Below are 27451 nucleotides of genomic sequence, written 5' to 3'. Positions count from 1 at the left end.
TGTTAGTCAATGTAATATGTGTAAATCAGGTGTCTGCAAGATTCTAAAATGGATTGAATGTAACATATTCCTCTTAATTCTACATACAATACCCCATAATGACAAAGCGAAAAACAGGTTTTTATCATTTTTCACAAATGTATAATTAAAAAAAAAAAAAAAACGTACCTTATTTCAATAAGTATTCAGACCCTTTGCTATCATACTCGAAATTGAGCTCAGCTGCATCCTGTTTCCATTTATCATAATTGAGATGTTTCTACAACTTGATTGGAGTCCACCTGTGGTAAATTCAATTGCTTGGACATAATTTGTAAAGGCACACACCTGTCTATATAAGGTCCCATAGTTGACAGTGCAAGTCAGAGGAAAAACCAAGCCATAAGGTTGAAGGAATTGTCCATAGAGCTCAGAGACAAGAATGTGTTGAGGAGCAGATCTGGGGAAGGGTACCAAAGCATTTCTGCAGCATTGAAGGTCCCCAAGAACACAGTGGCCTCCATTATTCTTAAATGGAAGAAGTTTGGAACCACCAAGACTCCTAGAGCTGGTCGCCCGGCCAAACTGAGCAACCGAGGGAGAAGGGCCTTGGTCAGGGAGGTGACCAAGAACCCGATGTTCACTCTGACAGAGTTCCTCTATGGAGATGCGAGAACCTTCCAGAAGGTCAACCATCTCTCTCAATCAGGCCTTTATGGTAGAGTGGCCAGACAGAAGCCACTCCTCAGTAAAAGCAACATGACAGCCTGCTTGGAGTTTGCCAAAAGGCACCTGAAGGACTCAGACCATGAGAAACAAGATTATCTGGTCTGATTAATCAAAGATTGAACTCTTTGGCCTGAATGCCAAGTATCACGTCTGGAGGAAACCCAGCACCATCCCTACGGTGAAGCATGGTGGTGGCAGCATCATGTCTGGAGGAAACCCGGCACCATCCCTACAGTGAAGCATGGTGGTGGCAGCATCATGTCTGGAGGAAACCCGGCACCATCCCTACGGTGAAGCATGGTGGTGGCAACATCGTACTGTGGGGATGTTTTTCAGAGACAGGGACTGGGAGACATGTCAGGATCAAGGAAAAGATGAACGGAGCACAGTACAGAGAGATTCTTGATGAAAACCTGCTCCGGAGCACCCAGGACCTCCGACTGGGGCAAAGGTTCACCTTCCAACAAGACAACGAACCTAAGCACACAGCCAAGACAACTCCGTAGTGGGGTATTGGGGTATGGAGTATTGTGTGTAGATTGAAGAGGGAAAAAAATGATTTAATCAATTTTAGAATTAGGCTAATAACGTAACAGAATGTGGAAAAATGCACTGTATATCTGGGGAAACTGGCCCCAAGAGCATTGCTTATATGTCCTTAGATGACTTCTCTCACATATCTTGTTTAGACTATTGACCCCATGATGCCTTTCTCTCCCTGTCTCCTCTCCCCCTTTAGCGGTCCCAACAGTGAGCAGCGAGCACCGCGTCATGTGAAGTGTATCTGTCGACCCTAAAGCCTTGACCTCTCACCCCTGACCCCGTGAGGTCACAGATGGTCCATATCTGGCCCGACCCAGGAGACTTCCTCCTCCATCCTGATCCTCAACATCAGTCAGTGAGCAGTGTGTTGTGTTCCAGCTGAACGCTCCAACGGCATCCTGACCACCACCTAACACCACCCACCGCCTTGGGCATGCCTCAGGTACACCACTGATCTGTGTATATTCTGTGCTGTACTGAGTCGTTTTTTTTGCTGTTTTATTTGAGTGAAGGTGATGAAATTGCTTTCCAAGTTGAATATCGATATTAATTGACTGTCTAAATATCTTGTCCGGTAATAAGACATGTACAACAGAGATTCTGATTACAGACAATATATTTAGACGGACGTTCTATTCTGTTTGTAATGATGCTCGTGAAAATGGTAGCTCAGCAGAGTAATGTGTGTGTGTCCTATAGCCGGGCATGAATGGGATGGAGCCTGCGTTTGGCGAGGCGTATGGGAGCCGTGGCTGTCTCCTCAGCCCCTACTCCCTGGCTGTCTCCCCTCTAGGGGGCAGGACCGAATATGACCAGGTAACTAACTCACTAACTGCTTGTAATTGCTTCTAAGGTCCAGGTGTCTGACACATGAACATGTGTTTATAATGTGTCAGTCTTGTCCTTGTATTCTGCTCTACTACCACACTGCCTGGACTGCATGTTATTACACTGTATATTACACTGACAGAACATAGTAATAACAGTGTGAACAGACATACCTGTTTATTATGGTGACGTCACCACAGAGCTGTAATGAACAAGACTCCATTTCTATGTCTGTAACATAGATCAATGTAAAGTAACGACACATTCTAGCCATGTCAACAATGAACAATGCTCTTCTCCCTCCCTCCCTCCCTCCATCCATCCCTCTCTCCCTACCTCAGAGCGTGCTCCTGATGCTGGGCTCTCCAGCGACGCCGCGGAAACGGCCCTTCGAGTTGCTAAGCGACCTGGTGGACGACGGGGGCTTCGGCGAGGAGCTGCACGTGGAGCGTTGGGACGTGTCGGCGCTGGATGACATCACGCGCTACACCAAGCTGGGCCTCGGGGGGGAGCTGGCGAGCACCGAGGACGCCGTGCTGATGGGCCGTTGGAGCGGGACCCGGGAGGAAGAGGAGGAGGAGAGGAGGAAGAGGAAGGCACAGGCCATAGCTCAGCAGCAGACATCACATGTAACCACGATGATGGTAACGCATCTCCATGGAAACGGCATCACAATGACCCCCGACCCCTGTCTAGGCCACGCCCAGAGAGGCAGGGTGGTCAGAGAGCAGGTGGGACTTGATGTTACCATGGCGATGGAAAGGGTGACAGAAAAAGGAGGACAGGATGGGGGGATGAGGGTTCCTACGGTGGAGGTGTACCAGGTGGCAGAGGAGGAGGAGGTTGCCGCAGCTGTGTTGGCAGCGGCGGAAGTCGTTGCCGCGGTGACGGAGACGTCTGGGATTCTTCCGGGGGGGTCAGTGTTGGAACACAACTACTCTCTGACCCAGGGGGGGGATAGACCCTCACCCTCCAGCCCCAGCTCTGAGACAGAGACAGAAGAGGAGGTAGAGGGGCAGGAGGAGGGAGAGAGGGAGGAGGAGGAGAGGGAAGAGGAGGAGGAGGGAGAGAGGGAGGAGGAGGAGAGGGAAGAACAAGAAGAGGTATTGGAGGAGGAGGAGGAGGAGGAAGAAGAGGAGGAGGAAGGGGAGGACGGAGCAGGGGATGAGACTGCGGTGGAAGCAGAATTGTCCAGCTCGTCAGAAACAGAATTTGGTGAGTTCTGGATTATGGAGTTCTGGATTATGGAGTTCTGGAGTTTATGATGTCATCTGGAATGTCTCAGAGCTTTGATATGACCTATTAGGTCATAGCTATGTCACTTTTTCTACTCTATTTTCTTCTGCATATCTTCTGTCATTCCTGCAAATTTGAAATGTTTCGGTTGAGCCAATCTCAGCCATTTGATATCAGACAAGACAGTAACTGAATTGTGTTCATGAAACATCACTCTGCCTTGTTTTGGTGGCTATTGTCACACTCCTATTGTTATGGTGTGTGTGTTTGTCTGGCGGTGTGTGTGTGTGTGTGTGTGTGTGTGTGTGTTTGTCTGGCGGTGTGTGTGTATGTGTGTGTGTGTGTTTGTCTGGCGGTGTGTGTGTGTGTTTGTCTAGCGGTGTGTGTGTGTTTGTCTGGCGGAGTGTGTGTGTGTGTTTGTCTAGCGGTGTGTGTGTGTGTGTTTGTCTAGCGGTGTGTGTGTGTTTGTCTGGCGGAGTGTGTGTGTGTGTTTGTCTGGCGGAGTGTGTGTTTGTCTGGCTGTGTGTGTGTGTGTGTGTTTGTCTGGCGGAGTGTGTGTGTGTGTTTGTCTGGCGGAGTGTGTGTTTGTCTGGCGGAGTGTGTGTGTGTGTGTGTTTGTCTGGCGGAGTGTGTGTGTGTTTGTCTGGCGGAGTGTGTGTGTGTTTGTCTGGCGGAGTGTGTGTGTGTTTGTCTGGCGGAGTGTGTGTGTGTGTTTGTCTGGCGGAGTGTGTTTGTGTGTTTGTCTGGCGGAGTGTGTTTGTGTGTTTGTCTGGCGGAGTGTGTTTGTGTGTGTGTTTGTCTGGCGGAGTGTGTGTGTGTGTGTGTGTTTGTCTGGCGGAGTGTGTGTGTGTGTGTGTGTTTGTCTGGCGGAGTGTGTGTGTGTGTGTGTTTGTCTGGCGGAGTGTGTGTGTGTGTGTGTGTGTGTTTGTCTGGCGGAGTGTGTGTGTGTGTTTGTCTGGCGGAGTGTGTGTTTGTCTGGCGGAGTGTGTGTGTGTGTGTGTTTGTCTGGCGGAGTGTGTGTTTGTCTGGCGGAGTGTGTGTGTGTGTGTGTTTGTCTGGCGGAGTGTGTGTGTGTGTGTGTTTGTCTGGCGGAGTGTGTGTGTGTGTGTTTGTCTGGCGGAGTGTGTGTGTGTGTGTGTGTGTGTGTGTTTGTCTGGCGGAGTGTGTGTGTGTGTGTGTGTGTTTGTCTGGCGGAGTGTGTGTGTGTGTGTGTGTGTGTGTGTGTTTGTCTGGCGGAGTGTGTGTGTTTGTCTGGCGGAGTGTGTGTGTGTGTCTGTGTGTGTCTGGCGGAGTGTGTGTTTGTGTGTGTTTGGCGGAGTGTGTGTTTGTCTGGCGGAGTGTGTGTTTGTCTGGCGGAGTGTGTGTGTTTGTCTGGCGGAGTCTGTGTGTGTCTGGCGGAGTGTGTGTTTGTGTGTGTTTGGCGGAGTGTGTGTTTGTGTGTGTTTGGCGGAGTGTGTGTGTGTGTGTGTGTTTGTCTGGCGGAGTGTGTGTTTGTCTGGCGGAGTGTGTGTTTGTCTGGCGGAGTGTGTGTGTTTGTCTGGCGGAGTCTGTGTGTGTCTGGCGGAGTGTGTGTTTGTGTGTGTTTGGCGGAGTGTGTGTGTGTGTGTGTCTTTGTCTGGCGGAGTGTGTGTTTGTCTGGCGGAGTGTGTGTTTGTCTGGCGGAGTGTGTGTGTGTGTGTGTTTGTCTGGCGGAGTGTGTGTGTGTGTGTTTGTCTGGCGGAGTGTGTGTGTGTGTGTGTGTGTGTTTGTCTGGCGGAGTGTGTGTGTGTGTGTGTGTTTGTCTGGCGGAGTGTGTGTGTGTGTGTGTGTGTGTGTGTGTGTTTGTCTGGCGGAGTGTGTGTGTTTGTCTGGCGGAGTGTGTGTGTGTGTCTGTGTGTGTCTGGCGGAGTGTGTGTTTGTGTGTGTTTGGCGGAGTGTGTGTTTGTCTGGCGGAGTGTGTGTTTGTCTGGCGGAGTGTGTGTGTTTGTCTGGCGGAGTCTGTGTGTGTCTGGCGGAGTGTGTGTTTGTGTGTGTTTGGCGGAGTGTGTGTGTGTGTGTGTCTTTGTCTGGCGGAGTGTGTGTTTGTCTGGCGGAGTGTGTGTTTGTCTGGCTGTGTGTGTGTGTTTGTCTGGCGGTGTGTGTGTGTTTGGCGGAGTGTGTTTTTGTGTAGCTGTGTGTGTGTGTAGCTGTGTGTGTCTGGCGGTGTGTGTGTGTGTCTGGCAGAGTGTGTGTGTGTGTGTGTGTCTGGCAGAGTGTGTGTGTGTGTTTGTCTGGCGGAGTGTGTGTGTTTGTCTGGCAAAGTGTGTGTGTTTGTCTGGCGGAGTGTGTGTGTGTGTGTTTGTTTTTGTCTGCCGGTGTGTGTGTTTGTTTTTGTCTGCCGGTGTGTGTGTTTGTTTTTGTCTGCCGGTGTGTGTGTGTGTTTGTCTGGCGGTGTGTGTGTGTGTGTTTGTCTGGCGGTGTGTGTCTGTGTGTGTTTGTCGTGTGTGTGTGTGTGTGTGTGTGTTTGTCATGCGGTGTGTGTGTTTGTCTGGCGGAGTGTGTGTGTGTGTGTGTGTTTGTCTGGCGGAGTGTGTGTGTGTGTGTTTGTCTGGCGGAGTGTGTGTGTGTTTGTCTGGTGGTTGTGTGTGTGTGTGTGTTTGGCGGTGTGTGTGTTTGTCTGGCGGAGTGTGTGTGTGTGTTTGTCTGGCTCACAGGAGGTTGGTGGCACCTTAATTGGGGAGGACAGACTGGTGGTAAAGGCTGGAGCAGAATCAGTGGAATGGTCCCATAGATCAAACATGGTTTCCATTTTCTCCGTTTCAGACATTGTTATGATCCGTCCTCCCCAGCAGCCTCCACTGGTCTGGTTGAGTATGTGAGAGCGAGAGTGAGCGGTATGTGTGCCTGGTCTGTGGTGTGTGTGTGTGTGTCTCTTTGTCCGGTGGTGTGTATATGTGTGTCTGTCTGTGTTACTCCCTCTATAAATCAAGGTGTTTGAGACAGACTGGATGACCCTGGTCTCCCCCCCCCCCCCCCCCCCCACACACACACACACACCACTAGCTACATAACCAAGCAGTGAAGGCTCTCAATCTGAGTCAGACAGCCTCCAGTTGAAAGCCAGGGGGTGAAGCCCAGTTTACAGGGAACAGGGACATGAGTGCTGACTGGAGGAATGTTGAGAGCCCTGGAGTGGATTATGTATTGGGAAAGAACCTGCTGCCTATGCAGATCTTCTTGTGTGTGTGGGTTTATTTTTATAGAGGAGCATTTAGTTGTGTGTGCGCATATGTTAACATATTTTTCTATTCGGGGGGGCTGTGTGTGTGTGTGTCTACGTGTGTGTGTCTACATGTCTGTGTCTACATGTGTGTGTGTCTGTGTATCATCTCTGACATCCCTGTCCCTCTCCAGAGGTGGAACCAGAGCGGGGGGGTGGTCCAGGGGAACGGCCCCAGAAGAGAAGGTGTTTCTGGGAGTACCGCCACGCTCACGCACGGGACTCTGGGAGACAGAAGAAGACTGGAGGGGAGGTCCGATGGTCCCTCTCCTGGAGCTCTAGCACCCTACCTAGTACCCTATACCGCAGAGAGGGTAAGCACACTAGTACTACTTAGCACACATCTTGTAAACTACCTAATACACTACCTAGAGAGGGTAAGCACACTAGAACTACTTAGCACACATCTTGTAAACTACCTAGTACACTACCTAGAGAGGGTAGGCACCCTACCTCGTCACTTCTTCTCCCTCTGCAGTCATTATAATGAAGTTATTGTGAGTGCTTAGTGCTGCTGGTTCGTAACTCGTCCCTCTCTCCTCAGGAAAGAAAGGAAGGCGCAAAGCGAGGAAGACGGACGCCAGCGACCTGACCCCTAACCCTGTGAAGCTCACAAACATCGGCGAACAGCTGCAGAAACTCAACGCCACCATAGATGGGATGGGTCCTGTTAACGACCTGCCTGTTGTGGCCAGGGCACGCTCACGCAAAGAGAAGAACAAACTAGCTTCCAGGTACGGAGGGAGGGAGGGAAGTTTATTCATTGTTAGGCCCACAGAACAACACCATCTCTATCTATCTAATCTGATGGAGTGTGTCCTGACAGTACTTGTGTGTTCACAGGGCCTGTCGGTTGAAGAAGAAAGCGCAACACGAAGCCAACAAGATCAAGCTGTGGGGACTCAACCAGGAGTACGGTTAGTACCAACATGGCAACCCTAACCCTGCTCTCCCTTTTCTTCCCCTTCCAAACCTGGCAACCCTAACCCTCCTCTCCCTTTTCTTCCCCTTCCAAACATGGCAACCCTAACCCTCCTCTCCCTTTTCTTCCCCTTCCAAACATGGCAACCCTAACCCTCCTCTCCCTCAAATTCCTTTCCACACCTGGCAACCCTAACCCTCCTCTCCCTTTCCTTCCTTTCAAAACCTGGCAACCCTAACCCTCCTCTCCCTTTCCTTCCTCTACAAAACCTGGCAACAAAGGCCTCCTTTCCCTTTCCTTCCCCTATCGAAACCTTGTCACTGACTACTACCAATGTGCTATGGTGAGAATGATTATTGAGAGATCTCTTAAGAACTAAATGCATTCCAAAGGGTAGGTTAAACAGCACAAATTAAATGAAATGTATCATCAATGAGACTATTAAGGCCTATACAGCATTTGCAAAGTCATCAACAGCTATTGTTTCAATTCAACCGAGGGTTCAACTAAAAATAGACAATTCAACCTAGGGTTCAACTAAAAATAGACAATTCAACCTAGGGTTCAACTACAAATAGACAATTCAACCTAGGGTCCAACTAGACAATTCAACCTAGGGTTCAACTAGACAATTCAACCTAGGGTCCAACTAGACAATTCAACCTAGGGTCCAACTAGACAATTCAACCTAGGGTCCAACTAGACAATTCAACCTAGGGTTCAACTAGACAATTCAACCTAGGGTTCAACTAGACAATTCAACCTAGGGTTCAACTAGACAATTCAACCTAGGGTCCAACTAAAAATAGACAATTCAACCGAGGGTCCAACTAAAAATAGACAATTCAACCGAGGGTCCAACTACAAATAGACAATTCAACCTAGGGTCCAACTACAAATAGACAATTCAACCTAGGGTTCAACTAAAAATAGACAATTCAACCTAGGGTGCAACTAAAAATAGACAATTCAACCTAGGGTGCAACTAGACAATTCAACCTAGGGTCCAACTAGACAATTCAACCTAGGGTTCAACTAAAAATAGACAATTCAACCTAGGGTTCAACTAAAAATAGACAATTCAACCTAGGGTCCAACTAGACAATTCAACCTAGGGTTCAACTAAAAATAGACAATTCAACCTAGGGTCCAACTAAAAATAGACAATTCAACCTAGGGTCCAACTAAAAATAGACAATTCAACCTAGGGTTCAACTAAAAATAGACAATTCAACCTAGGGTCCAACTAGACAATTCAACCTAGGGTTCAACTAGACAATTCAACCTAGGGTCCAACTAAAAATAGACAATTCAACCTAGGGTTCAACTAAAAATAGACAATTCAACCTAGGGTCCAACTAGACAATTCAACCTAGGGTCCAACTAGACAATTCAACCTAGGGTTCAACTAGACAATTCAACCTAGGGTCCAACTAGACAATTCAACCTAGGGTTCAACTAAAAATAGACAATTCAACCTAGGGTCCAACTACAAATAGACAATTCAACCTAGGGTCCAACTAAAAATAGACAATTCAACCTAGGGTTCAACTAAAAATAGACAATTCAACCTAGGGTCCAACTAGACAATTCAACCTAGGGTCCAACTAGACAATTCAACCTAGGGTTCAACTAGACAATTCAACCTAGGGTTCAACTAGACAATTCAACCTAGGGTCCAACTAGACAATTCAACCTAGGGTTCAACTAGACAATTCAACCTAGGGTCCAACTAAAAATAGACAATTCAACCTAGGGTTCAACTAAAAATAGACAATTCAACCTAGGGTCCAACTAGACAATTCAACCTAGGGTCCAACTAGACAATTCAACCTAGGGTCCAACTAAAAATAGACAATTCAAGCTTTGTTTGATTTCAATTTTATCTCCAAGTTAATCACTAATATGTTGGATTTACGTCTCCATCTCAAACAGAAATCTAAGTTAAAGAATGCACTTTACATCAAGTTTGATTTGATTTAGTCCTATTCCTTAACTTTGATTCTTGGTTGAGATTGAGACGTGAATCCAACACATAAACGATTAATTTGTAGACAAACTGGAATTAAAGCCAGACTCAGTCAGTGGCAAAAAAAGAGATCTACATCTCAACACAATTCAATATCACTTTTAGAAAGCCTTTTAACTTATCGAACAAGTTAACAAATACTATGTTGGATTCACATGTCCAACTAATCCAAAAATACACTTTTTTTTAATCCAGTGGCTCGGGTTAAACTATCCAAGCATTCGATATCCTTTAAATGTTGATATCTGGCTGCGTTATTACAATTCAATACTAGTTCTGTAAGACCGTAAACAGCCTAAAGTTAAGTCTGTCTGATAAAGTAATGTAGTAGTAGTATTTATTCAGCCTTAAAAGGAGTAACACATCCATGGCCACATGTTGAGGTTAGTCTACAGTAACTATACATGTCTTCTCATGTCTTCATAGAAAGCGCGCAGGTCTGCGGAGATGTTCACGATTGCTATAATAATCTGAACAGAATCTCAAACAGCGTTGGTGACTTGCACCATCTGTAATCCAGGTCATTTGGTTGTGCTGTCAGATGAGGCACAGTGATAACACTGGGATTTGTCTTTTAGGAGGTTGGTTGAAAGCATAGTGATAACACTGGGATTTGTCTTTTAGGAGGTTGGTTGAAAGCATAGTGATAACACTGGGATTTGTCTTTTAGGAGGTTGGTTGAAAGCATAGTGATAACACTGGGATTTGTCTTTTAGGAGGTTGGTTGAAAGCATAGTGATAACACTGGGATTTGTCTTTTAGGAGGTTGGTTGAAAGCATAGTGATAACACTGGGATTTGTCTTTTAGGAGGTTGGTTGAAAGCATAGTGATAACACTGGGATTTGTCTTTTAGGAGGTTGGTTGAAAGCATAGTGATAACACTGGGATTTGGCTTTTAGGCGGTTGGTTGAAAGCATAGTGATAACACTGGGATTTCCACTACTTCTGGCTGTCTTTTTGAGTGGGAAGATAAAGGTTGAAATCTGATTGAACAACATCTGAACCAGGGGTGAAAGTAGAATCCATTTCTTCCCGGGTCGGGACCTCCTACGTGTGCAAGCGCTCCTAAAACAATCCCTTCCCAGGTCTCCTTCACTAGGCTGTCCGTGCTCATCCACTCACAACATATTACCTCCCAGCAGCGCTCCTAAAACAATCCCTTCCCAGGTCTCCTTCACTAGGCTGCCTGCGCTCATCCACTCACAACATATTATCTCCCAGCAGCGCTCCTAAAACAATCCCTTCCCAGGTCTCCTTCACTAGGCTGTCCGTGCTCATCCACTCACAACATATTACCTCCCAGCAGCGCTCCTAAAACAATCCCTTCCCAGGTCTCCTTCACTAGGCTGCCTGCGCTCATCCACTCACAACATATTACCTCCCAGCAGCGCTCCTAAAACAATCCCTTCCTAGGTCTCCTTCACTAGGCTGTCCGTGCTCATCCACTCACAACATATTACCTCCCAGCAGCGCTCCTAAAACAATCCCTTCCCAGGTCTCCTTCACTAGGCTGTCCGCGCTCATCCACTCACAACATATTACCTCCCAGCAGCGCTCCTAAAACAATCCCTTCCCAGGTCTCCTTCACTAGACTGCCTGCGCTCATCCACTCACAACATATTACCTCCCAGCAGCGCTCCTAAAACAATCCCTTCCCAGGTCTCCTTCACTAGGCTGTCCGTGCTCATCCACTCACAACATATTACCTCCCAGCAGCGCTCCTAAAACAATCCCTTCCCAGGTCTCCTTCACTAGGCTGCCTGCGCTCATCCACTCACAACATATTACCTCCCAGCAGCGCTCCTAAAACAATCCCTTCCAAGCTCTCCTTCACTAGACTGCCTGCGCTCATCCACTCACAACATATTACCTCCCAGCAGCGCTCCTAAAACAATCCCTTCCCAGGTCTCCTTCACTAGACTGCCTGCGCTCATCCACTCACAACATATTACCTCCCAGCAGCGCTCCTAAAACAATCCCTTCCCAGGTCTCCTTCACTAGGCTGTCTGCGCTCATCCACTCACAACATATTACCTCCCAGCAGCGCTCCTAAAACAATCCCTTCCCAGGTCTCCTTCACTAGACTGTCTGCGCTCATCCACTCACAACATATTACCTCCCAGCAGCGCTCCTAAAACAATCCCTTCCCAGGTCTCCTTCACTAGGCTGCCTGCGCTCATCCACTCACAACATATTACCTCCCAGCAGCGCTCCTAAAACAATCCCTTCCCAGGTCTCCTTCACTAGGCTGTCTGCGCTCATCCACTCACAACATATTACCTCCCAGCAGCGCTCCTAAAACAATCCCTTCCCAGGTCTCCTTCACTAGGCTGTCCGTGCTCATCCACTCACAACATATTACCTCCCAGCAGCGCTCCTAAAACAATCCCTTCCCAGGTCTCCTTCACTAGGCTGTCCGTGCTCATCCACTCACAACATATTACCTCCCAGCAGCGCTCCTAAAACAATCCCTTCCCAGGTCTCCTTCACTAGGCTGCCTGCGCTCATCCACTCACAACATATTACCTCCCAGCAGCGCTCCTAAAACAATCCCTTCCCAGGTCTCCTTCACTAGGCTGCCTGCGCTCATCCACTCACAACATATTACCTCCCAGCAGCGCTCCTAAAACAATCCCTTCCCAGGTCTCCTTCACTAGGCTGTCCGTGCTCATCCACTCACAACATATTACCTCCCAGCCGCGCTCCTAAAACAATCCCTTCCCAGGTCTCCTTCACTAGACTGCCTGCGCTCATCCACTCACAACATATTACCTCCCAGCAGCGCTCCTAAAACAATCCCTTCCCAGGTCTCCTTCACTAGGCTGCCTGCGCTCATCCACTCACAACATATTACCTCCCAGCAGCGCTCCTAAAACAATCCCTTCCCAGGTCTCCTTCACTAGACTGCCTGCGCTCATCCACTCACAACATATTACCTCCCAGCAGCGCTCCTAAAACAATCCCTTCCCAGGTCTCCTTCACTAGGCTGCCTGCGCTCATCCACTCACAACATATTACCTCCCAGCAGTGGAGAATAGAAAGAGACGTCTGTTACACGAAACACCAAGAAGTGTAAAGACAGAATGAATGTGTCCACTGCTGTCCGCGGGCCTTTCAGACACTCTTCTCTGCCTTGGCAAAATGTCCGTGTTCTCGTCCACCCACTTGGCATTTTGGAGCGTAGGCTATACCACCCGTTTTCACGTCCATTTCTCATGCATCTGACATGCGGTAATGATAAATAAGGGTGTAATATCCTACAGTTTTCTAGACATTTAGTTTTAATTCTGGTGATAGACTCGTGTTTTACCGATATGGAGCACCCCCGCTCTTCATTTTGCCAGGATGCCGTACTGCCTTACTTTCACCCCTAGTCTCAACCAAGTATTACCCACATTTCCATGTTGAAATGACGTGGTGTGCCCATTGGAAAGCTACAGATGTAGGATCTTCATTTTTGAGTTTGCTACAGTGGGAAAATAATCCTGCAACAACAGGGAATCTGAATTATTATGTGGATTAAAATTTCTTGTAGGGGTTGATACATTTTTACATTAGTGCAAAATAAGTCTGACATTTTAAAGTGGAAATTACAAACTTTAGAAGCCTTTGTAAACCTCGAATACACTGCAAGTTTTCATTTCCTGCTGTGCAGGAAAATTCTCAGCAACAAAAGACGGATCAAATGAAGATCCTACATCTCTGTATTGTACATCTGCATAATGGTTTCTATGGTACAGCAGTAGGGGAACATAGAACAAAGACGCTCTTCCCCCCGCTGCTCCTCTCCTCTGTAAAACAACCCGCTCTGTGTATCAGGTAGAACGTCACAGTAACGCTGATGGGAATGCAACACAGCACAACGCCTATAGTGGAGCTGAAGTGTAACCCTCCCTCCCTCTTTCCCTAGTTGGACCTAACCCTCCTTTTCCTCTCCAGATAAACCTAGCAACCCTACCCTCCCCCAATCCAAACCTGGCAACTCAAAACCTCTTCTCCCCTTTCCTCTGCCCAAACCCGGCAACTTCCCCACCTCCCTCCCCTACCCAGTCCCATCCAGACCTGACAATCTCCCTCTGCTCTCCATCCTCTCCCCCAGTCAAATCTCCCACTCCTCTCCCCCAGTCAAATTTCCCCTCCGCTTCCCCAGTCAAACCTGGCATCCCCGGGTTAACCTGTTGGAATCTTCCCAACAGCTCTTTTGTTGCTGGAATTCCAAACATTCCAGAAGGCGGGCCAACATTCCGCTGCCTGAACGGGCGGGGGCTTGTGATTTGGCCTTAGTCCCCTTCCTTCCCTCCATCCGTCACTAATAGAGGTCTAGGAGCTGGAGGCTAGGCAGGAGTTTCACCTCATTTGCTCCCTCTCTTCATTTCCTCCCTTGCTCTCTCTCTCACCCCCCACCACCCCATAAACATACACACTCCCCTCTCTCTTCCTCCCTTTCTCTCATTTTATATGTGTATACAAGCCTCATGTTTCCATGTGTATAAGCAGTGGACTGGGGAGTTCACTTCGAAATGACTGGAGCTGGGACACCTGCCAACTCTGGACAGCCTGACCTCCATTACTCTACAAAGTAGTGTGTGTGTGTGTGTCCGTGTGTCCGTGTGTGTGTGTCCGTGTGTCCGTGTGTTTAGTGTCTCCCAGAGAGCCTGTCCTTTGGAGGCAATAGAAGGAAATCTGGAGCGAAGGATGTGTGTGAGAGGAGGGGATGGGAGGGCTGTGTCCCCTACAGGGAGATTATTATCTGTATTAAGGAGACAGAGAGCATTATGGGAACTGTAGTACATCATGCTGCATTATCCATCTTCTAACTACCTGCCAACTGAAGCCCATTCAAATAGAGCACATTGATTTCATTATACTATGAACTGAATAGTATACTGCTACTTCAACAGATTTTTATGGTTGTGTGTGTGTGTGTGTGTGTGTGTGTGTGTGTGTGTGTGTGTGTGTGTGTGTGTAGAGAACCTTTTGGGGGCGTTGCTGAGGATCAAGGAGGTGATTGGTCAGAGGGTGGAGCACAGCGGAGAGGAGGTGGACAAAGATGAACGAGGGATGACCCAGAGACTGGAGGACATACTGAAAGAGTCCAGTGGTGAGGGAGGGGGGAGGGGATTTTCTGGGAATTATATTTAACATTTTTAAATGTTTTATTGTTGGACATAAAAGAGTAAAAACACCAGCCAAGTGTTTTTATTTTTGGAAATCTGTTCCAAAGTATTCCCACGCATAATAGAGCGGTATATGTGAAATGTAAGCCAGGCTTGTGAGATGATGATGTTTTAGATAAATATTATACAGTACTGTTATACACTACCATTCCAGGGTCTTTCTTTATGTTTTCTATTTTCTAATAGTGAAGACATCAAACTATGAAATAACACATATGGAATCATTTAGTAACAAAAAAAAAGTGTTAAACAAATTTAAATATATTTAACATTCTTCAAATAGCCACCCTTTGCCTTGATGACAGCTTTGCACACTCTTGGCATTCTCTCAACCAGCTTCACCTGGAATGCTTTTCCAATGGCCTTGAAGGAGTGCTTTTTTTTTCACTCTGCGGTCCAACTCATCCCAAACCACCTCAATCTTGGTAAAATAGCCCTTACACAGCCTGGAGGTGTGTTGGGTCATTGTCCTGTTGAAAAACAAATGATAGTCCCTCTAAGGCTAAACCAGATGGGATGGCGTGTTGCTGCAGAATGCTGTGGTAGCCATGCTGGTTAAGTGTGCCTTGAATTCTAAATAAATCACAGGCAGTGTCACCAGCAAAGCTCCCCCACACCATCACACCTCCTCCATGCTTCACGATGGGAAATGCACATGGGGACATCATCCATTCACCCACACCGCATCTCACAAAGACACTGCGGTTGGAACCAAAAATCTCCAATTTGGACTCCAGACCAAAGGACATATTTCCACCGATCTAATGTCCATTGCTCATGTTTCTTGGCCCAAGCAAGTCTCTTCATATTATTAGTGTCCTTTAGTAGTGGTTTCTTTGCAGCAATTTGACCACGAAGGCCTGATTCACACAGTCTCCTCTGAACAATTGATGTTGAGATGTGTCTGTTACTTGAACTTTGTAAATAATTGATTTGGGCTGCAATTTCTGAGGCTGGTAACTCTAATGAACTTATCCTCTGCAGCAGAGGTAACTCTGGGTCTTCCTTTCCTGTGGCAGTCCTCATGAGAGCCAGTGTCATCTCAGCACTTGATGGTTTTTGCGACTGCACTTGAACTTTCAAAGTTCTTGACATTTTCCATATTGGCTGACCTTCATGTCTTAAAGTAATGATGGACTGTTGTTTCTCTTTGCTTATTTGAGCTGTTCTTGCCATATTAATAATATGGATATTTTACCAAATAAGGCTATCTTCTGTATATCCCCTACCATGTCACAACACAACTGATGGGCTCAAATGCATTAAGAAGGAAATACATTCCACAAATTATCTTTTAAGAAGCTACACCTGTTATTTTAAATGTATTCCTGGTGACTACCTCATGAAGCTGGTTGAGAGAATTTCAAGAGTGCACAAAGCTGTCATCAAGGCAAAAGCAGGCTATTTAAAGAATTTCAAATATAAAATATATTTTGATTTGTTTAACACTTTTTTTTGGTTACTACATGATTCCATATGTGTTATTTCATAGTGTTTATGTCCTCACTATTATTGTACAATGTAGAAAATTAAAGAAAAACCCCTGAATGAGTAGGTGCTCTAAAACTTTTGACCAGTAAAGTGAATGTTTGGGCTTCTTGTGGTCAATTTCTAGTCTACTAATTATTTGTAATTATGTTCCTGCCCCCTGACCATCCGCCCCAAGAAATATTATCCTGAATCTAGTTGATGATCCCTGTACTAAGGGATCCAGCGGTGGGAGATGGAGGGAAAGGAAGTGAGAGAGAGAGATGGAGGGAAAGGAAGTGAGAGAGAGAGATGGAGGGAAAGGAAGTGAGAGAGAGAGATGGAGGGAAAGGAAGTGAGAGAGAGAGATGGAGGGAAAGGAAGTGAGAGAGAGAGATGGAGGGAAAGGAAGTGAGAGAGAGAGATGGAGGGAAAGGAAGTGAGAGAGAGAGATGGAGGGAAAGGAAGTGAGAGAGAGAGATGGAGGGAAAGGAAGTGAGAGAGAGAGAGAGATGGAGGGAAAGGAAGTGAGAGATGGAGGGAAAGGAAGTGAGAGATGGAGGGAAAGGAAGTGAGAGATGGAGGGAAAGGAAGTGAGAGAGAGAGATGGAGGGAAAGGAAGTGAGAGAGAGAGATGGAGGGAAAGGAAGTGAGAGAGAGAGATGGAGGGAAAGGAAGTGAGAGAGAGATGGAGGGAAAGGAAGTGAGAGAGAGATGGAGGGAAAGGAAGTGAGAGAGAGATGGAGGGAAAGGAAGTGAGAGAGAGATGGAGGGAAAGAAAGTGAGAGAGAGGGAGGGGAAGTGAGAGAGAGGGAGGGGACCGAGGGAAAGGAAGGGGGAGAGAGAGGGAGGGGACCGAGGGAAAGGAAGGGGGAGAGAGAGGGAGGGGAGAGAGAGGAAGGGGACTGAGGGAAAGGAAAGGGGAGAGAGAGGGAGGGGACTGAGGGAAAGGAAGGGGGAGAGAGAGGGAGGGGACCGAGGGAAAGGAAGGGGGAGAGAGAGGGAGGGGAGAGAGAGGAAGGGGACTGAGGGAAAGGAAGGGGGAGAGAGAGGGAGGGGACCGAGGGAAAGGAAGGGGGAGAGAGAGGGAGGGGACCGAGGGAAAGGAAGGGGGAGAGAGAGGGAGGGGACCGAGGGAAAGGAAGGGGGAGAGAGAGGGAGGGGACCGAGGGAAAGGAAGGGGGAGAGAGAGGGAGGGGACCGAGGGAAAGGAAGGGGGAGAGAGAGGGAGGGGACCGAGGGAAAGGAAGGGGGAGAGAGAGGGAGGGGACCGAGGGAAAGGAAGGGGGAGAGACAGGGAAGGGAGAGAGAGGAAGGGGACAGAGAGAGGGAGGGGACCGAGGGAAAGGAAGGGGGAGAGACAGGGAAGGGAGAGAGAGGAAGGGGACAGAGAGAGGGAGGGGACAGAGAGAGGGAGGGGACCGAGGGAAAGGAAGGGGGGGAGAGAGGGAGGGGACCGAGGGAAAGGAAGGGGGAGAGACAGGGAAGGGAAAGGAAGGGGGAGAGAGAGGGAGGGGACTGAGGGAAAGGGAGGGGACCGAGGGAAAGGAAGGGGGAGAGAGAGGGAGGGGACCGAGGGAAAGGCAGGGGGAGAGAGAGGGAGGGGACCGAGGGAAAGGCAGGGAGAGAAAGAGGGAGGGGACCGAGAGAAAGGCAGGGAGAGAGAGAGGGAGGGGACCGAGGGAAAGGCAGGGAGAGGGAGGGGACCAAGGGAGAGGACCGAGGGAAAGGAAGGGGGAGAGAGAGGGAGGGGACCGAGGGAAAGGAAGGGGGAGAGAGAGGGAGGGGACCGAGGGAAAGGAAGGGGGAGAGAGAGGGAGGGGACCAAGGGAAAGGAAGGGGGAGAGAGAGGGAGGGGACCGAGGGAAAGGAAGGGGGAGAGAGAGGGAGGGGACCGAGGGAAAGGAAGGGGGAGAGAGAGGGAGGGGACCGAGGGAAAGGCAGGGGGAGAGGAAGATGGAGGGAAAGGAAGGGAGAGAGGTAGATGAAGGAAGGGAAAGGGAGGGAGAGAGGTAGATGGAGGGAGGGAAAGGAATTGAGAGAGGTAGATGGAGGGAGGGGGGAGGGAGGGAAAGGAAGGGAGAGAGGAAGATGGAGGGAGGGGACGGAGGGAAAGGAAGGGAGAGAGGTAGTTGGAGGGAGGTTGACGGAGGGAAAGGAAGGGAGAGAGGTAGATGGAGGGAGGGAAAGGAAGGGAGAGAGATGGACGGAGGGAAAGGAAGGGAGAGAAGCAGGGAGGGAGGACGGAGGGAAAGGAATTGAGAGAAGCAGGGAGGGAGGACGGAGGGAAAGGAATTGAGAGAGGTAGATGGAGGGAAAGGAAGGGAGAGAGGAAGATGGAGGGAGGGAAAGGAAGGGAGAGAGGAAGATGGAGGGAGGCAAAGGAAGGGAGAGAGGTAGATGGAGGGAGGGAAAGGAAGGGAGAGAGGAAGATGGGGGGAGGGAAAGGAAGGGAGAGAGGAAGATGGGGGGAGGGAAAGGAAGGGAGAGAGGAAGATGGAGGGAAAGGAAGGGAGAGAGGAAGATGGAGGGAGGAAAAGGAAGGGAGAGAGGAAGATGGAGGGAGGGAAAGGAAGGGAGAGTGGAAGATGGGGGGAGGGAAAGGAAGGGAGAGAGGAAGATGGGGGGGAGGGAAAGGAAGGGAGAGAGGTAGATGGAGGGAAAGGAAGGGAGAGAGGGAGGTGGATGGAGGGAAAGGAAGGAACATCTTGTATCTCTATTCTAACCTCAACATCTGTGTGTTCTCAGGTCCTCTAGTGGCTGGACGGACCAAAGAGTTTGTCCAGAGGATCCTGGAGGTGAGTGGAGGGGGGCTGACCAAGGCTGGGGCCAAGGGCAAAGACACACAGACCCCCCCTGCACCGGGAGAGGAGACAGCTGCCTAATGTACCCCCCATCACCCCTGATCCCCCCCTGGACCAGGAGAGGGGACAGCTGCCTAATGTACCCCCCCCCCCATCACCCCTGACCCACCCTGGACCAGGAGAGGAGACAGCTGCCTAATGGACTGGCCAACACCACCAGCTCCCCTGCCCCACCCTGGACCAGGAGAGGAGACAGCTGCCTAATGGACTGGCCAACACCACCAGCTCCCCTGCCCCACCCTGGACCAGGAGAGGAGACAGCTGCCTAATGGACTGGCCAACACCACCAGCTCCCCTGCGACACCCCTCGGACACAGCCATCCACTCCTACCGTCCCCCACTACACTCTGTCACCTGGAGAATAGGTGGATGGAGAAAGGGATGGAGAAAGAGAGGGAGGAGCAGATGGAGGAGGTGGGGGAGACTGAGGTTTGAGTTCAAACCTCCTCTGTTTCAGCTCTGTTTCCTTCTGTCTCTTCAGTAGCGCTCTGTAACTTCTTACCTTCAGCTAATCACCAACACAGGCTAGCTGCTGACCATGTGTGTGTGAGTCAGCTGATCTGTGGCTGTGTGTGTGTGTGTGTGTGTGCGTGTGTGTGTGTGTAGTATGAATGTGTGTGGTTGGTTTAATCTCTCCCTTCTTCAGTAAACTGTATTGGTATCCCATTGTGCCTATATGAATAGACATTGCACTGTTTGTAGATGATAGAGAAGTTGGCAAGGGGTTGGCATGAGGGTAGGGTAAGGAGAGAAGTTGGAGGGGAGGGGGGGGGGGGGTCATGTTCAGTAGGCCACAACGTTCCTTGCAAGGTTCAGAAAGAAATAGACTGTATGGAACAGACGTGCATCTCTGACATCTAGAGTAAGGAGTAATGTCTTCTCTATTCACAACATTGCTATCTGCAACGTTTAGCAGGCTTGGTTACACCCTCCTGGAATCAACCCTGCTAGTAAACATCAGTGGGATGAGCCTTTTTTGACCAGCGAGCGACATAATTGGTGCTTGCCACAGAGGGCATAAATGAGCACTTTGATTTGTAGCTGTATCCTGTCTATTCCCCTTTGAGAAATACCTGGGTCCTGTTCATCAGGCACTAAATGTAACAAAAATGACTGAAACAGGGAATATTACCTGGACTTCTCCAATAAGAAACGCAAATGTTTGTTTTCTCCATTGCAAAACATCTTAAAACGTTTTGTTAGGTGCCCTAATGAACATGACCCTGAAAATGCAAGTTCCTTCTCTCAGAACGACCAGAGAACAGAGGATGAACTGTGATCACACCAAACATCAAAGCAACTGTAGCAGCTAAGACTTGCGGAGCTTTCGTCACAGAGTTAGAAGAAAGAAAAATGTACTTTAAAAAAAGTAGCTATTAAATCCAACCGACCAAAGATGACACGAACAGCTGACATTTCAAAGAACTGAAATGAAAGCTGAAGTGATCGGCTGTTACCCAACCCTCTCCCTCCTACTACTGCTGTTACCCAACCCTCTCCCTCCTACTACTGCTGTTATCCAACCCTCTCCCTCCTACTACTGCTGTTATCCAACCCTCTCCCTCCTACTACTGCTGTTATCCAACCCTCTCCCTCCTACTACTGCTGTTACCCAACCCTCTCCCTCCTACTACTGCTGTTATCCAACCCTCTCCCTCCTACTACTGCTGTTACCAACCCTCTCCCTCCTACTACTGCTGTTATCCAACCCTCTCACTCCTACTACTGCTGTTACCCAACCCTCTCACTCCTACTACTGCTGTTATCCAACCCTCTCCCTCCTACTACTGCCGTTACCCAACCCTCTCACTCCTCCTACTACTGCTGTTATCCAACCCTCTCACTCCTCCTACTACTGCTGTTATCCAACCCTCTCCCTCCTACTACTGCTGTTATCCAACCCTCTCACTCCTACTACTGCTGTTACCCAACCCTCTCACTCCTACTACTGCTGTTATCCAACCCTCCTACTACTGCTGTTATCCAACCCTCCTACTACTGCTGTTATCCAACCCTCCTACTACTGCTGCTACCCAACCCTCTCCCTCCTACTACTGCTGTTACCCAACCCTCTCACTCCTACTACTGCTGTTACCCAACCCGCTCACTCCTACTACTGCCTTTACCCAACCCTCTCACTCCTACTACTGCCGTTACCCAACCCTCTCACTCCTACTACTGCTGTTACCCAACCCTCTCACTCCTACTACTGCTGTTATCCAACCCTCTCCCTCCTACTACTGCCGTTCCCCAACCCTCTCACTCCTCCTACTACTGCTGTTATCCAACCCTCTCACTCCTCCTACTACTGCTGTTATCCAACCCTCTCCCTCCTACTACTGCTGTTATCCAACCCTCTCACTACTACTACTGCTGTTACCCAACCCTCTCACTCCTACTAGTGCTGTTATCCAACCCTCCTACTACTGCTGTTATCCAACCCTCCTACTACTGCTGCTACCCAACCCTCTCCCTCCTACTACTGCTGTTACCCAACCCTCTCACTCCTACTACTGCTGTTACCCAACCCGCTCACTCCTACTACTGCCTTTACCCAACCCTCTCACTCCTACTACTGCCGTTACCCAACCCTCTCACTCCTACTACTGCTGTTACCCAACCCTCTCACTCCTACAACTGCTGTTACCCAACCCTCTCACTCCTACTACTGCTGTTATCCAACCCTCTCACTCCTACTACTGCTGTTACCCAACCCTCTCCCTCCTACTACTGCTGTTATCCAACCCTCTCCCTCCTACTACTGCTGTTATCCAACCCTCCTACTACTGCTGTTATCCAACCCTCTCCCTCCTACTACTGCTGTTATCCAACCCTCTCCCTCCTACTACTGCTGTTACCCAACCCTCTCCCTCCTACTACTGCTGTTATCCAACCCTCTCCCTCCTACTACTGCTGTTACCCAACCCTCTCACTCCTACTACTGCTGTTATCCAACCCTCTCCCTCCTACTACTGCTGTTACCCAACCCTCTCACTCCTCCTACTACTGCTGTTATCCAACCCTCTCACTCCTCCTACTACTGCTGTTATCCAACCCTCTCCCTCCTACTACTGCTGTTATCCAACCCTCTCACTCCTACTACTGCTGTTACCCAACCCTCTCACTCCTACTACTGCTGTTATCCAACCCTCCTACTACTGCTGTTATCCAACCCTCCTACTACTGCTGTTATCCAACCCTCCTACTACTGCTGTTATCCAACCCTCCTACTACTACTGCTACCCAACCCTCTCCCTCCTACTACTGCTGTTACCCAACCCTCTCACTCCTACTACTGCTGTTACCCAACCCTCTCACTCCTACTACTGCCTTTACCCAACCCTCTCACTCCTACTACTGCCGTTACCCAACCCTCTCACTCCTACTACTGCCGTTACCCAACCCTCTCACTCCTACTACTGCCGTTACCCAACCCTCTCACTCCTACTACTGCCGTTACCCAACCCTCTCACTCCTACTACTGCCGTTACCCAACCCTCTCACTCCTACTACTGCCGTTACCCAACCCTCTCACTCCTACTACTGCCGTTACCCAACCCTCTCACTCCTACTACTGCCGTTACCCAACCCTCTCACTCCTACTACTGCTGTTACCCAACCCTCTCACTCCTACTACTGCTGTTACCCAACCCTCTCACTCCTACTACTGCTGTTACCCAACCCTCTCACTCCTACTACTGCTGTTACCCAACCCTCTCACTCCTACTACTGCTGTTACCCAACCCTCTCACTCCTACTACTGCTGTTACCCAACCCTCTCACTCCTACTACTGCCGTTACCCAACCCTCTCACTCCTACTACTGCCGTTACCCAACCCTCTCACTCCTACTACTGCCGTTACCCAACCCTCTCACTCCTACTACTGCCGTTACCCAACCCTCTCACTCCTACTACTGCCGTTACCCAACCCTCTCACTCCTACTACTGCCGTTACCCAACCCTCTCACTCCTACTACTGCCGTTACCCAACCCTCTCACTCCTACTACTGCTGTTACCCAACCCTCTCACTCCTACTACTGCTGTTACCCAACCCTCTCACTCCTACTACTGCTGTTACCCAACCCTCTCACTCCTACTACTGCTGTTACCCAACCCTCTCACTCCTACTACTGCTGTTACCCAACCCTCTCACTCCTACTACTGCTGTTACCCAACCCTCTCACTCCTACTACTGCTGTTACCCAACCCTCTCACTCCTACTACTGCTGTTACCCAACCCTCTCACTCCTACTACTGCTGTTACCCAACCCTCTCACTCCTACTACTGCTGTTACCCAACCCTCTCACTCCTACTACTGCCGTTACCCAATCATTGTATCATCAATCTGAAGATGATGTTGAATTGATTCATTTAAAAAAAAACGTTGATCGTTTTAATGTTTACCCTCACACATCCTTTATGAAAAAGATGTCTTTTGCTACCTGTATTATTGCCAAAAAAAGGTTGATTTGATACATCAATCAGACATTCATTAAATCACTGTTAACATTTCAATCTGAGAGGAGTGTTGGGTAAGGCTAGCGTATACAGGACATGCCCATAGAGATGAATAGAGGGTGCACTTCCCATAAAGTTAGGTGTTCTCTCTTTCCCATCTCTATGGAAGTGACTGAAAGCTCCTATCGGTCTGCCTTTAGCGCTACAGCATAACGCTGTCTGGGTGTTTGTGTTCGATATAAACAGAAAACACAAAGGGATGTGTCTGTCCTCCACGCCTTCTCCACGCCTTCTCCGCGCCTTCTGCTTCGTCCGACTCCTAATGTGAACCTGTAGTGCACCTTCCTTTCTTAAAGGCAACAAGAGTCAACAGCTATTGTGGTGGAGCGTTTTTGTTACATTTGTCTTTAAAGTTGTTTCTGTTTTGTTGCTTTGTTTACTCACAAAGCCATGCTCCCACAAAGTGGGGATGGTCTTATAGCGACTAGAGTGTCTGAGTTCTGTTCTGCCCATAGAGTTAGAAAGAGGGTCTCCTTTTTTTTCTACAGCCCTCTTTCTAACTCTATGGTGCTGCCTTTGTTGGCCAAGCCAAAGGTGGTGTTGTAGCAGAAGTCCGACGTGATGCAGACCAGAGAACATTGTGTTTTAAAGGCCAGAGAGTGTCGTTGGTCACGCCAGTCACAAAACCTATTTGCACTGCGGTGGGTACAACCAAACACCTTCTAAAGAGTCATGTATCTGCACCTTTTTTTTTTTTTTTTTAAACAAGATTACTGATTGGCAGCCTATTTGTTGTATTTGGTCATGGTTTTCAGCAACAGAAACTGTTGTCTGGGTCTGTAAATGGTGAATATGGTTTCTGGTTCAGTATACTATACGGTGCTTTGGTGAAATGTAACTTCTCACCTGAGCAACAACGTGGCAGAACATTCTGCTAACGTTAAAAGGGCAATGTTGTGTTAACCTAGAAAGGGCAATGTTGTGTTAACCTAGAAAGGGCAATGTTGTGTTAACCTAGAAAGGGCAATGTTGTGTTAACCTAGAAAGGGCAATGTTGTGTTAACCTAGAAAGGGCAATGTTGTGGTAACCTAGAAAGGGCAATGTTGTGGTAACCTAGAAAGGGCAATGTTGTGGTAACCTAGAAAGGGCAATGTTGTGGTAACCTAGAAAGGGCAATGTTGTGTTAACCTAGAAAGGGCAATGTTGTGGTAACCTAGAAAGGGCAATGTTGTGGTAACCTAGAAAGGGCAATGTTGTGTTAACCTAGAAAGGGCAATGTTGTGTTAACCTAGAAAGGGCAATGTTGTGTTAACCTAGAAAGGGCAATGTTGTGGTAACCTAGAAAGGGCAATGTTGTGCTGAAGTTGCAACTTTGTTAAAGGTCCAATGCAGCCATTTTATCTTAATATCAAATATTTCTGAGTGAAAATGAAGTACCTGACCCTGTTCAGCAGTCTTATGGCTTGGGGGTAGAAGCTGTTAAGGAGCCTTTTGGACCTAGACTTGGCGCTCCTGTACCTCTTGCCGTGCAGTGGAAATATATATAAAACACAGGAAATCAAAATGTTGTCTGCACTGGGCCTTTAACGTTGAAAGGGAAATGTGTTAACATAGAGAGTGGAATGTTGTGTTCAAGTTGAAAGGCAAATGTTGTGTTTGTAGTGCCTACTAGATCTATGAGCCACATAACCTACAGTACAGTATGCCTGAACAAAACAACCTAGCAATGAACATACCTACTGGGCACAGATTGGTTTAATCAACGTTGTTTCCACTTCATTTCAATGAATTTATGTTGACCCAACGTGGAATAAACATTGAATTGCCGTCTGTGCCCAGTGGGGTTTTCCCCAACGATGTACACAGTCAAAGCAACCAAACAAGAGGAGAAATAAATACATTCACGGCAGGACAATTTCAGAGGTGGGAGTGACAGATCGCCATGGCGATGTTAAGCAATACTCTTCTGTTTTTTCAAAGAGAACCAAGCTTGAGAAACCCGGGCTGCGTTCCAGAGCCAATGTTCCATTCTCACCTATGGAAGTTCCATCCATTAGAACACCGTTCCAGAGCCAATGTTCCATTCTCACCTATGGAAGTTCCATCCATTAGAACACCGTTCCAGAGCCAATGTTCCATTCTCACCTATGGAAGTTCCATCCATTAGAACACCGTTCCAGAGCCAATGTTCCATTCTCACCTATGGAAGTTCCATCCATTAGAACACCGTTCCAGAGCCAATGTTCCATTCTCACCTATGGAAGTTCCATCCATTAGAACACCGTTCCAGCAGGCTAAAGGGTCATTTACCTTCAACTATTTGGTGCTCAGGTCCACCGGCTGCTGCTGGTCCTCAATACTGAGGTGTGAAGATACATAGAAACACCAATGTCCTGTTTCAATACTTTAAAAAACATCCTTCTCTTCCTTGACATTATCACTAATATGATTTTCAAGGAGGAGAGGAAAGAAGGAATGCAGCATTTTTAAAAGTTTAAAACAGAGCAAGAGGACACAGGCTGGTTATTACACAGTACAAAAACGGAAAAACTCCTTATCGGGCTTCAATCTGGAACGTTTCCGTGTAACTTTGGTAGTCCTGAATGCAGCCCGGAGCACTATAAGGGAACACGATGCCAAAGACAGATGGTGGCTGGATTAAAAGAAGAGACACTGGAGAGGACGACCAAATGGACAGGCAGGTCTGACATTACGTTGAGGCACCTTTTACTAGGGGACAGGCCTCTTCCAAATCAACCCAAAACAACACAATGCTCTCTGAATGTTTTTTTTAACATTACTCATAATGTGTATCATGATGAACTCACAAACACACGTTGTGATTTGAGCTCACAGTGGCTAGTATGATAATCATCATCTCTTTTAGGGGTGAACAGTAACTTCCGCGTAAGTGACATTTTCCCATTGATTTCAATACATGACTAAGTGACAATTCGACTCAAAGTTAGGACTTTCTGTGTTCCAAATGTCCATACTAGCATACTACTGTACTATGTATTATGGAGCAATGTAGTGGGCAGATAGTGTTGTGTACCCAGTGGGCAAAAGCTGGTTGAAGTAATAATTACAACTAGTTTATTACCAGAACTGGTTGTAATCTGGTCCTGATAAAGTCATTTCTATCATGTCTTTCAAGCTGGTTAGTATTGAAATTGGAATGCAAGCTTTGGTTGATTGCCTCGCTCTGTGTTGGTAAAATGGTGGAGAGTGAGTGTTACTGTACTGTGGTTATATATTTCTCTCTCTGGGAGGCTTCTCTTCTCCACACACACACACACACCGTGCCAGAATAGTCACACGATCTCTTCTCTGGCAGGAGCACTAGCACTGCCCTCCTGCTGCTTTCTGCAACAACAACAACAACTGTAGAAATAACTAACAAACTCACAAACTGTTGTTTTTTTCCTCCCACTTAGGCCTACACTAACTGGATGTGTTTTTTCCCTTCCTGTTCATGTACCGTTTCATGGGTTGTGTTTTGGGTTAACTTTGATGGAGCGGGAGTGGCGGCGAGGTCTTGGCAAGGACTCTCTCTACACTCTGCTAGCATTCCTCCCACTCACTCTGCTTCTCAGAACACTGTTTATGTTTTACCTTGAATAGAAGGGGGGTGCCAGGGGAAAGAAGTCGAGTCAGAGCTCCACCTTCAGCCCGATTTGCCACCTGGCATATGGGGGGGGGGGGGGGGGGCGACAAGAAGCCAGCCATCTGGTCGATCACAGATTGGGTGCATCCGAACTGACTCCCTGTTCAAGATATAGTGCACTACTTTTCACCAGGGCCCATAGGACTCCGGTTGTAGGGCGCTGGTCAAAAGTAGTCCCCTATAGGGAATAGGGTGCCATTTCAGACCAGCCATTTACCCAGCTCCCTGGTCTAACACAGCCTCACACTAAAGGGAAACTAAACGAGGGCTCTGACATACCAAAAGGGAGAGCTAGCCGATCCCAGAGAC

General features: G+C 48.3%; 1 protein-coding gene across 1 annotated transcript; it reads left to right on the top strand.

Annotated features, from left to right (window-relative positions):
* Positions 1-1956: 1956 nt before the first annotated feature.
* Positions 1957-20594, top strand: LOC110518551 (CREB3 regulatory factor). The gene is made up of 8 exons (XM_036948331.1): positions 1957-2067; positions 2421-2995; positions 3152-3294; positions 6688-6867; positions 7098-7287; positions 7397-7470; positions 14475-14606; positions 18898-20594. Exons 1-8 carry the CDS (start codon positions 1957-1959, stop codon positions 19032-19034), a joined length of 1542 nt encoding a protein of 513 aa, XP_036804226.1. The 3' UTR covers positions 19035-20594.
* Positions 20595-27451: the final 6857 nt, after the last annotated feature.

This window comes from Oncorhynchus mykiss, chromosome 17 (assembly GCF_013265735.2).
Source record: "Oncorhynchus mykiss isolate Arlee chromosome 17, USDA_OmykA_1.1, whole genome shotgun sequence".
NCBI classification, from domain to species: Eukaryota; Metazoa; Chordata; class Actinopteri; order Salmoniformes; family Salmonidae; genus Oncorhynchus; species Oncorhynchus mykiss.
Note: the sequence above shows the minus strand (reverse complement) of the source record. Positions and strands in the feature narration are given on the sequence as shown.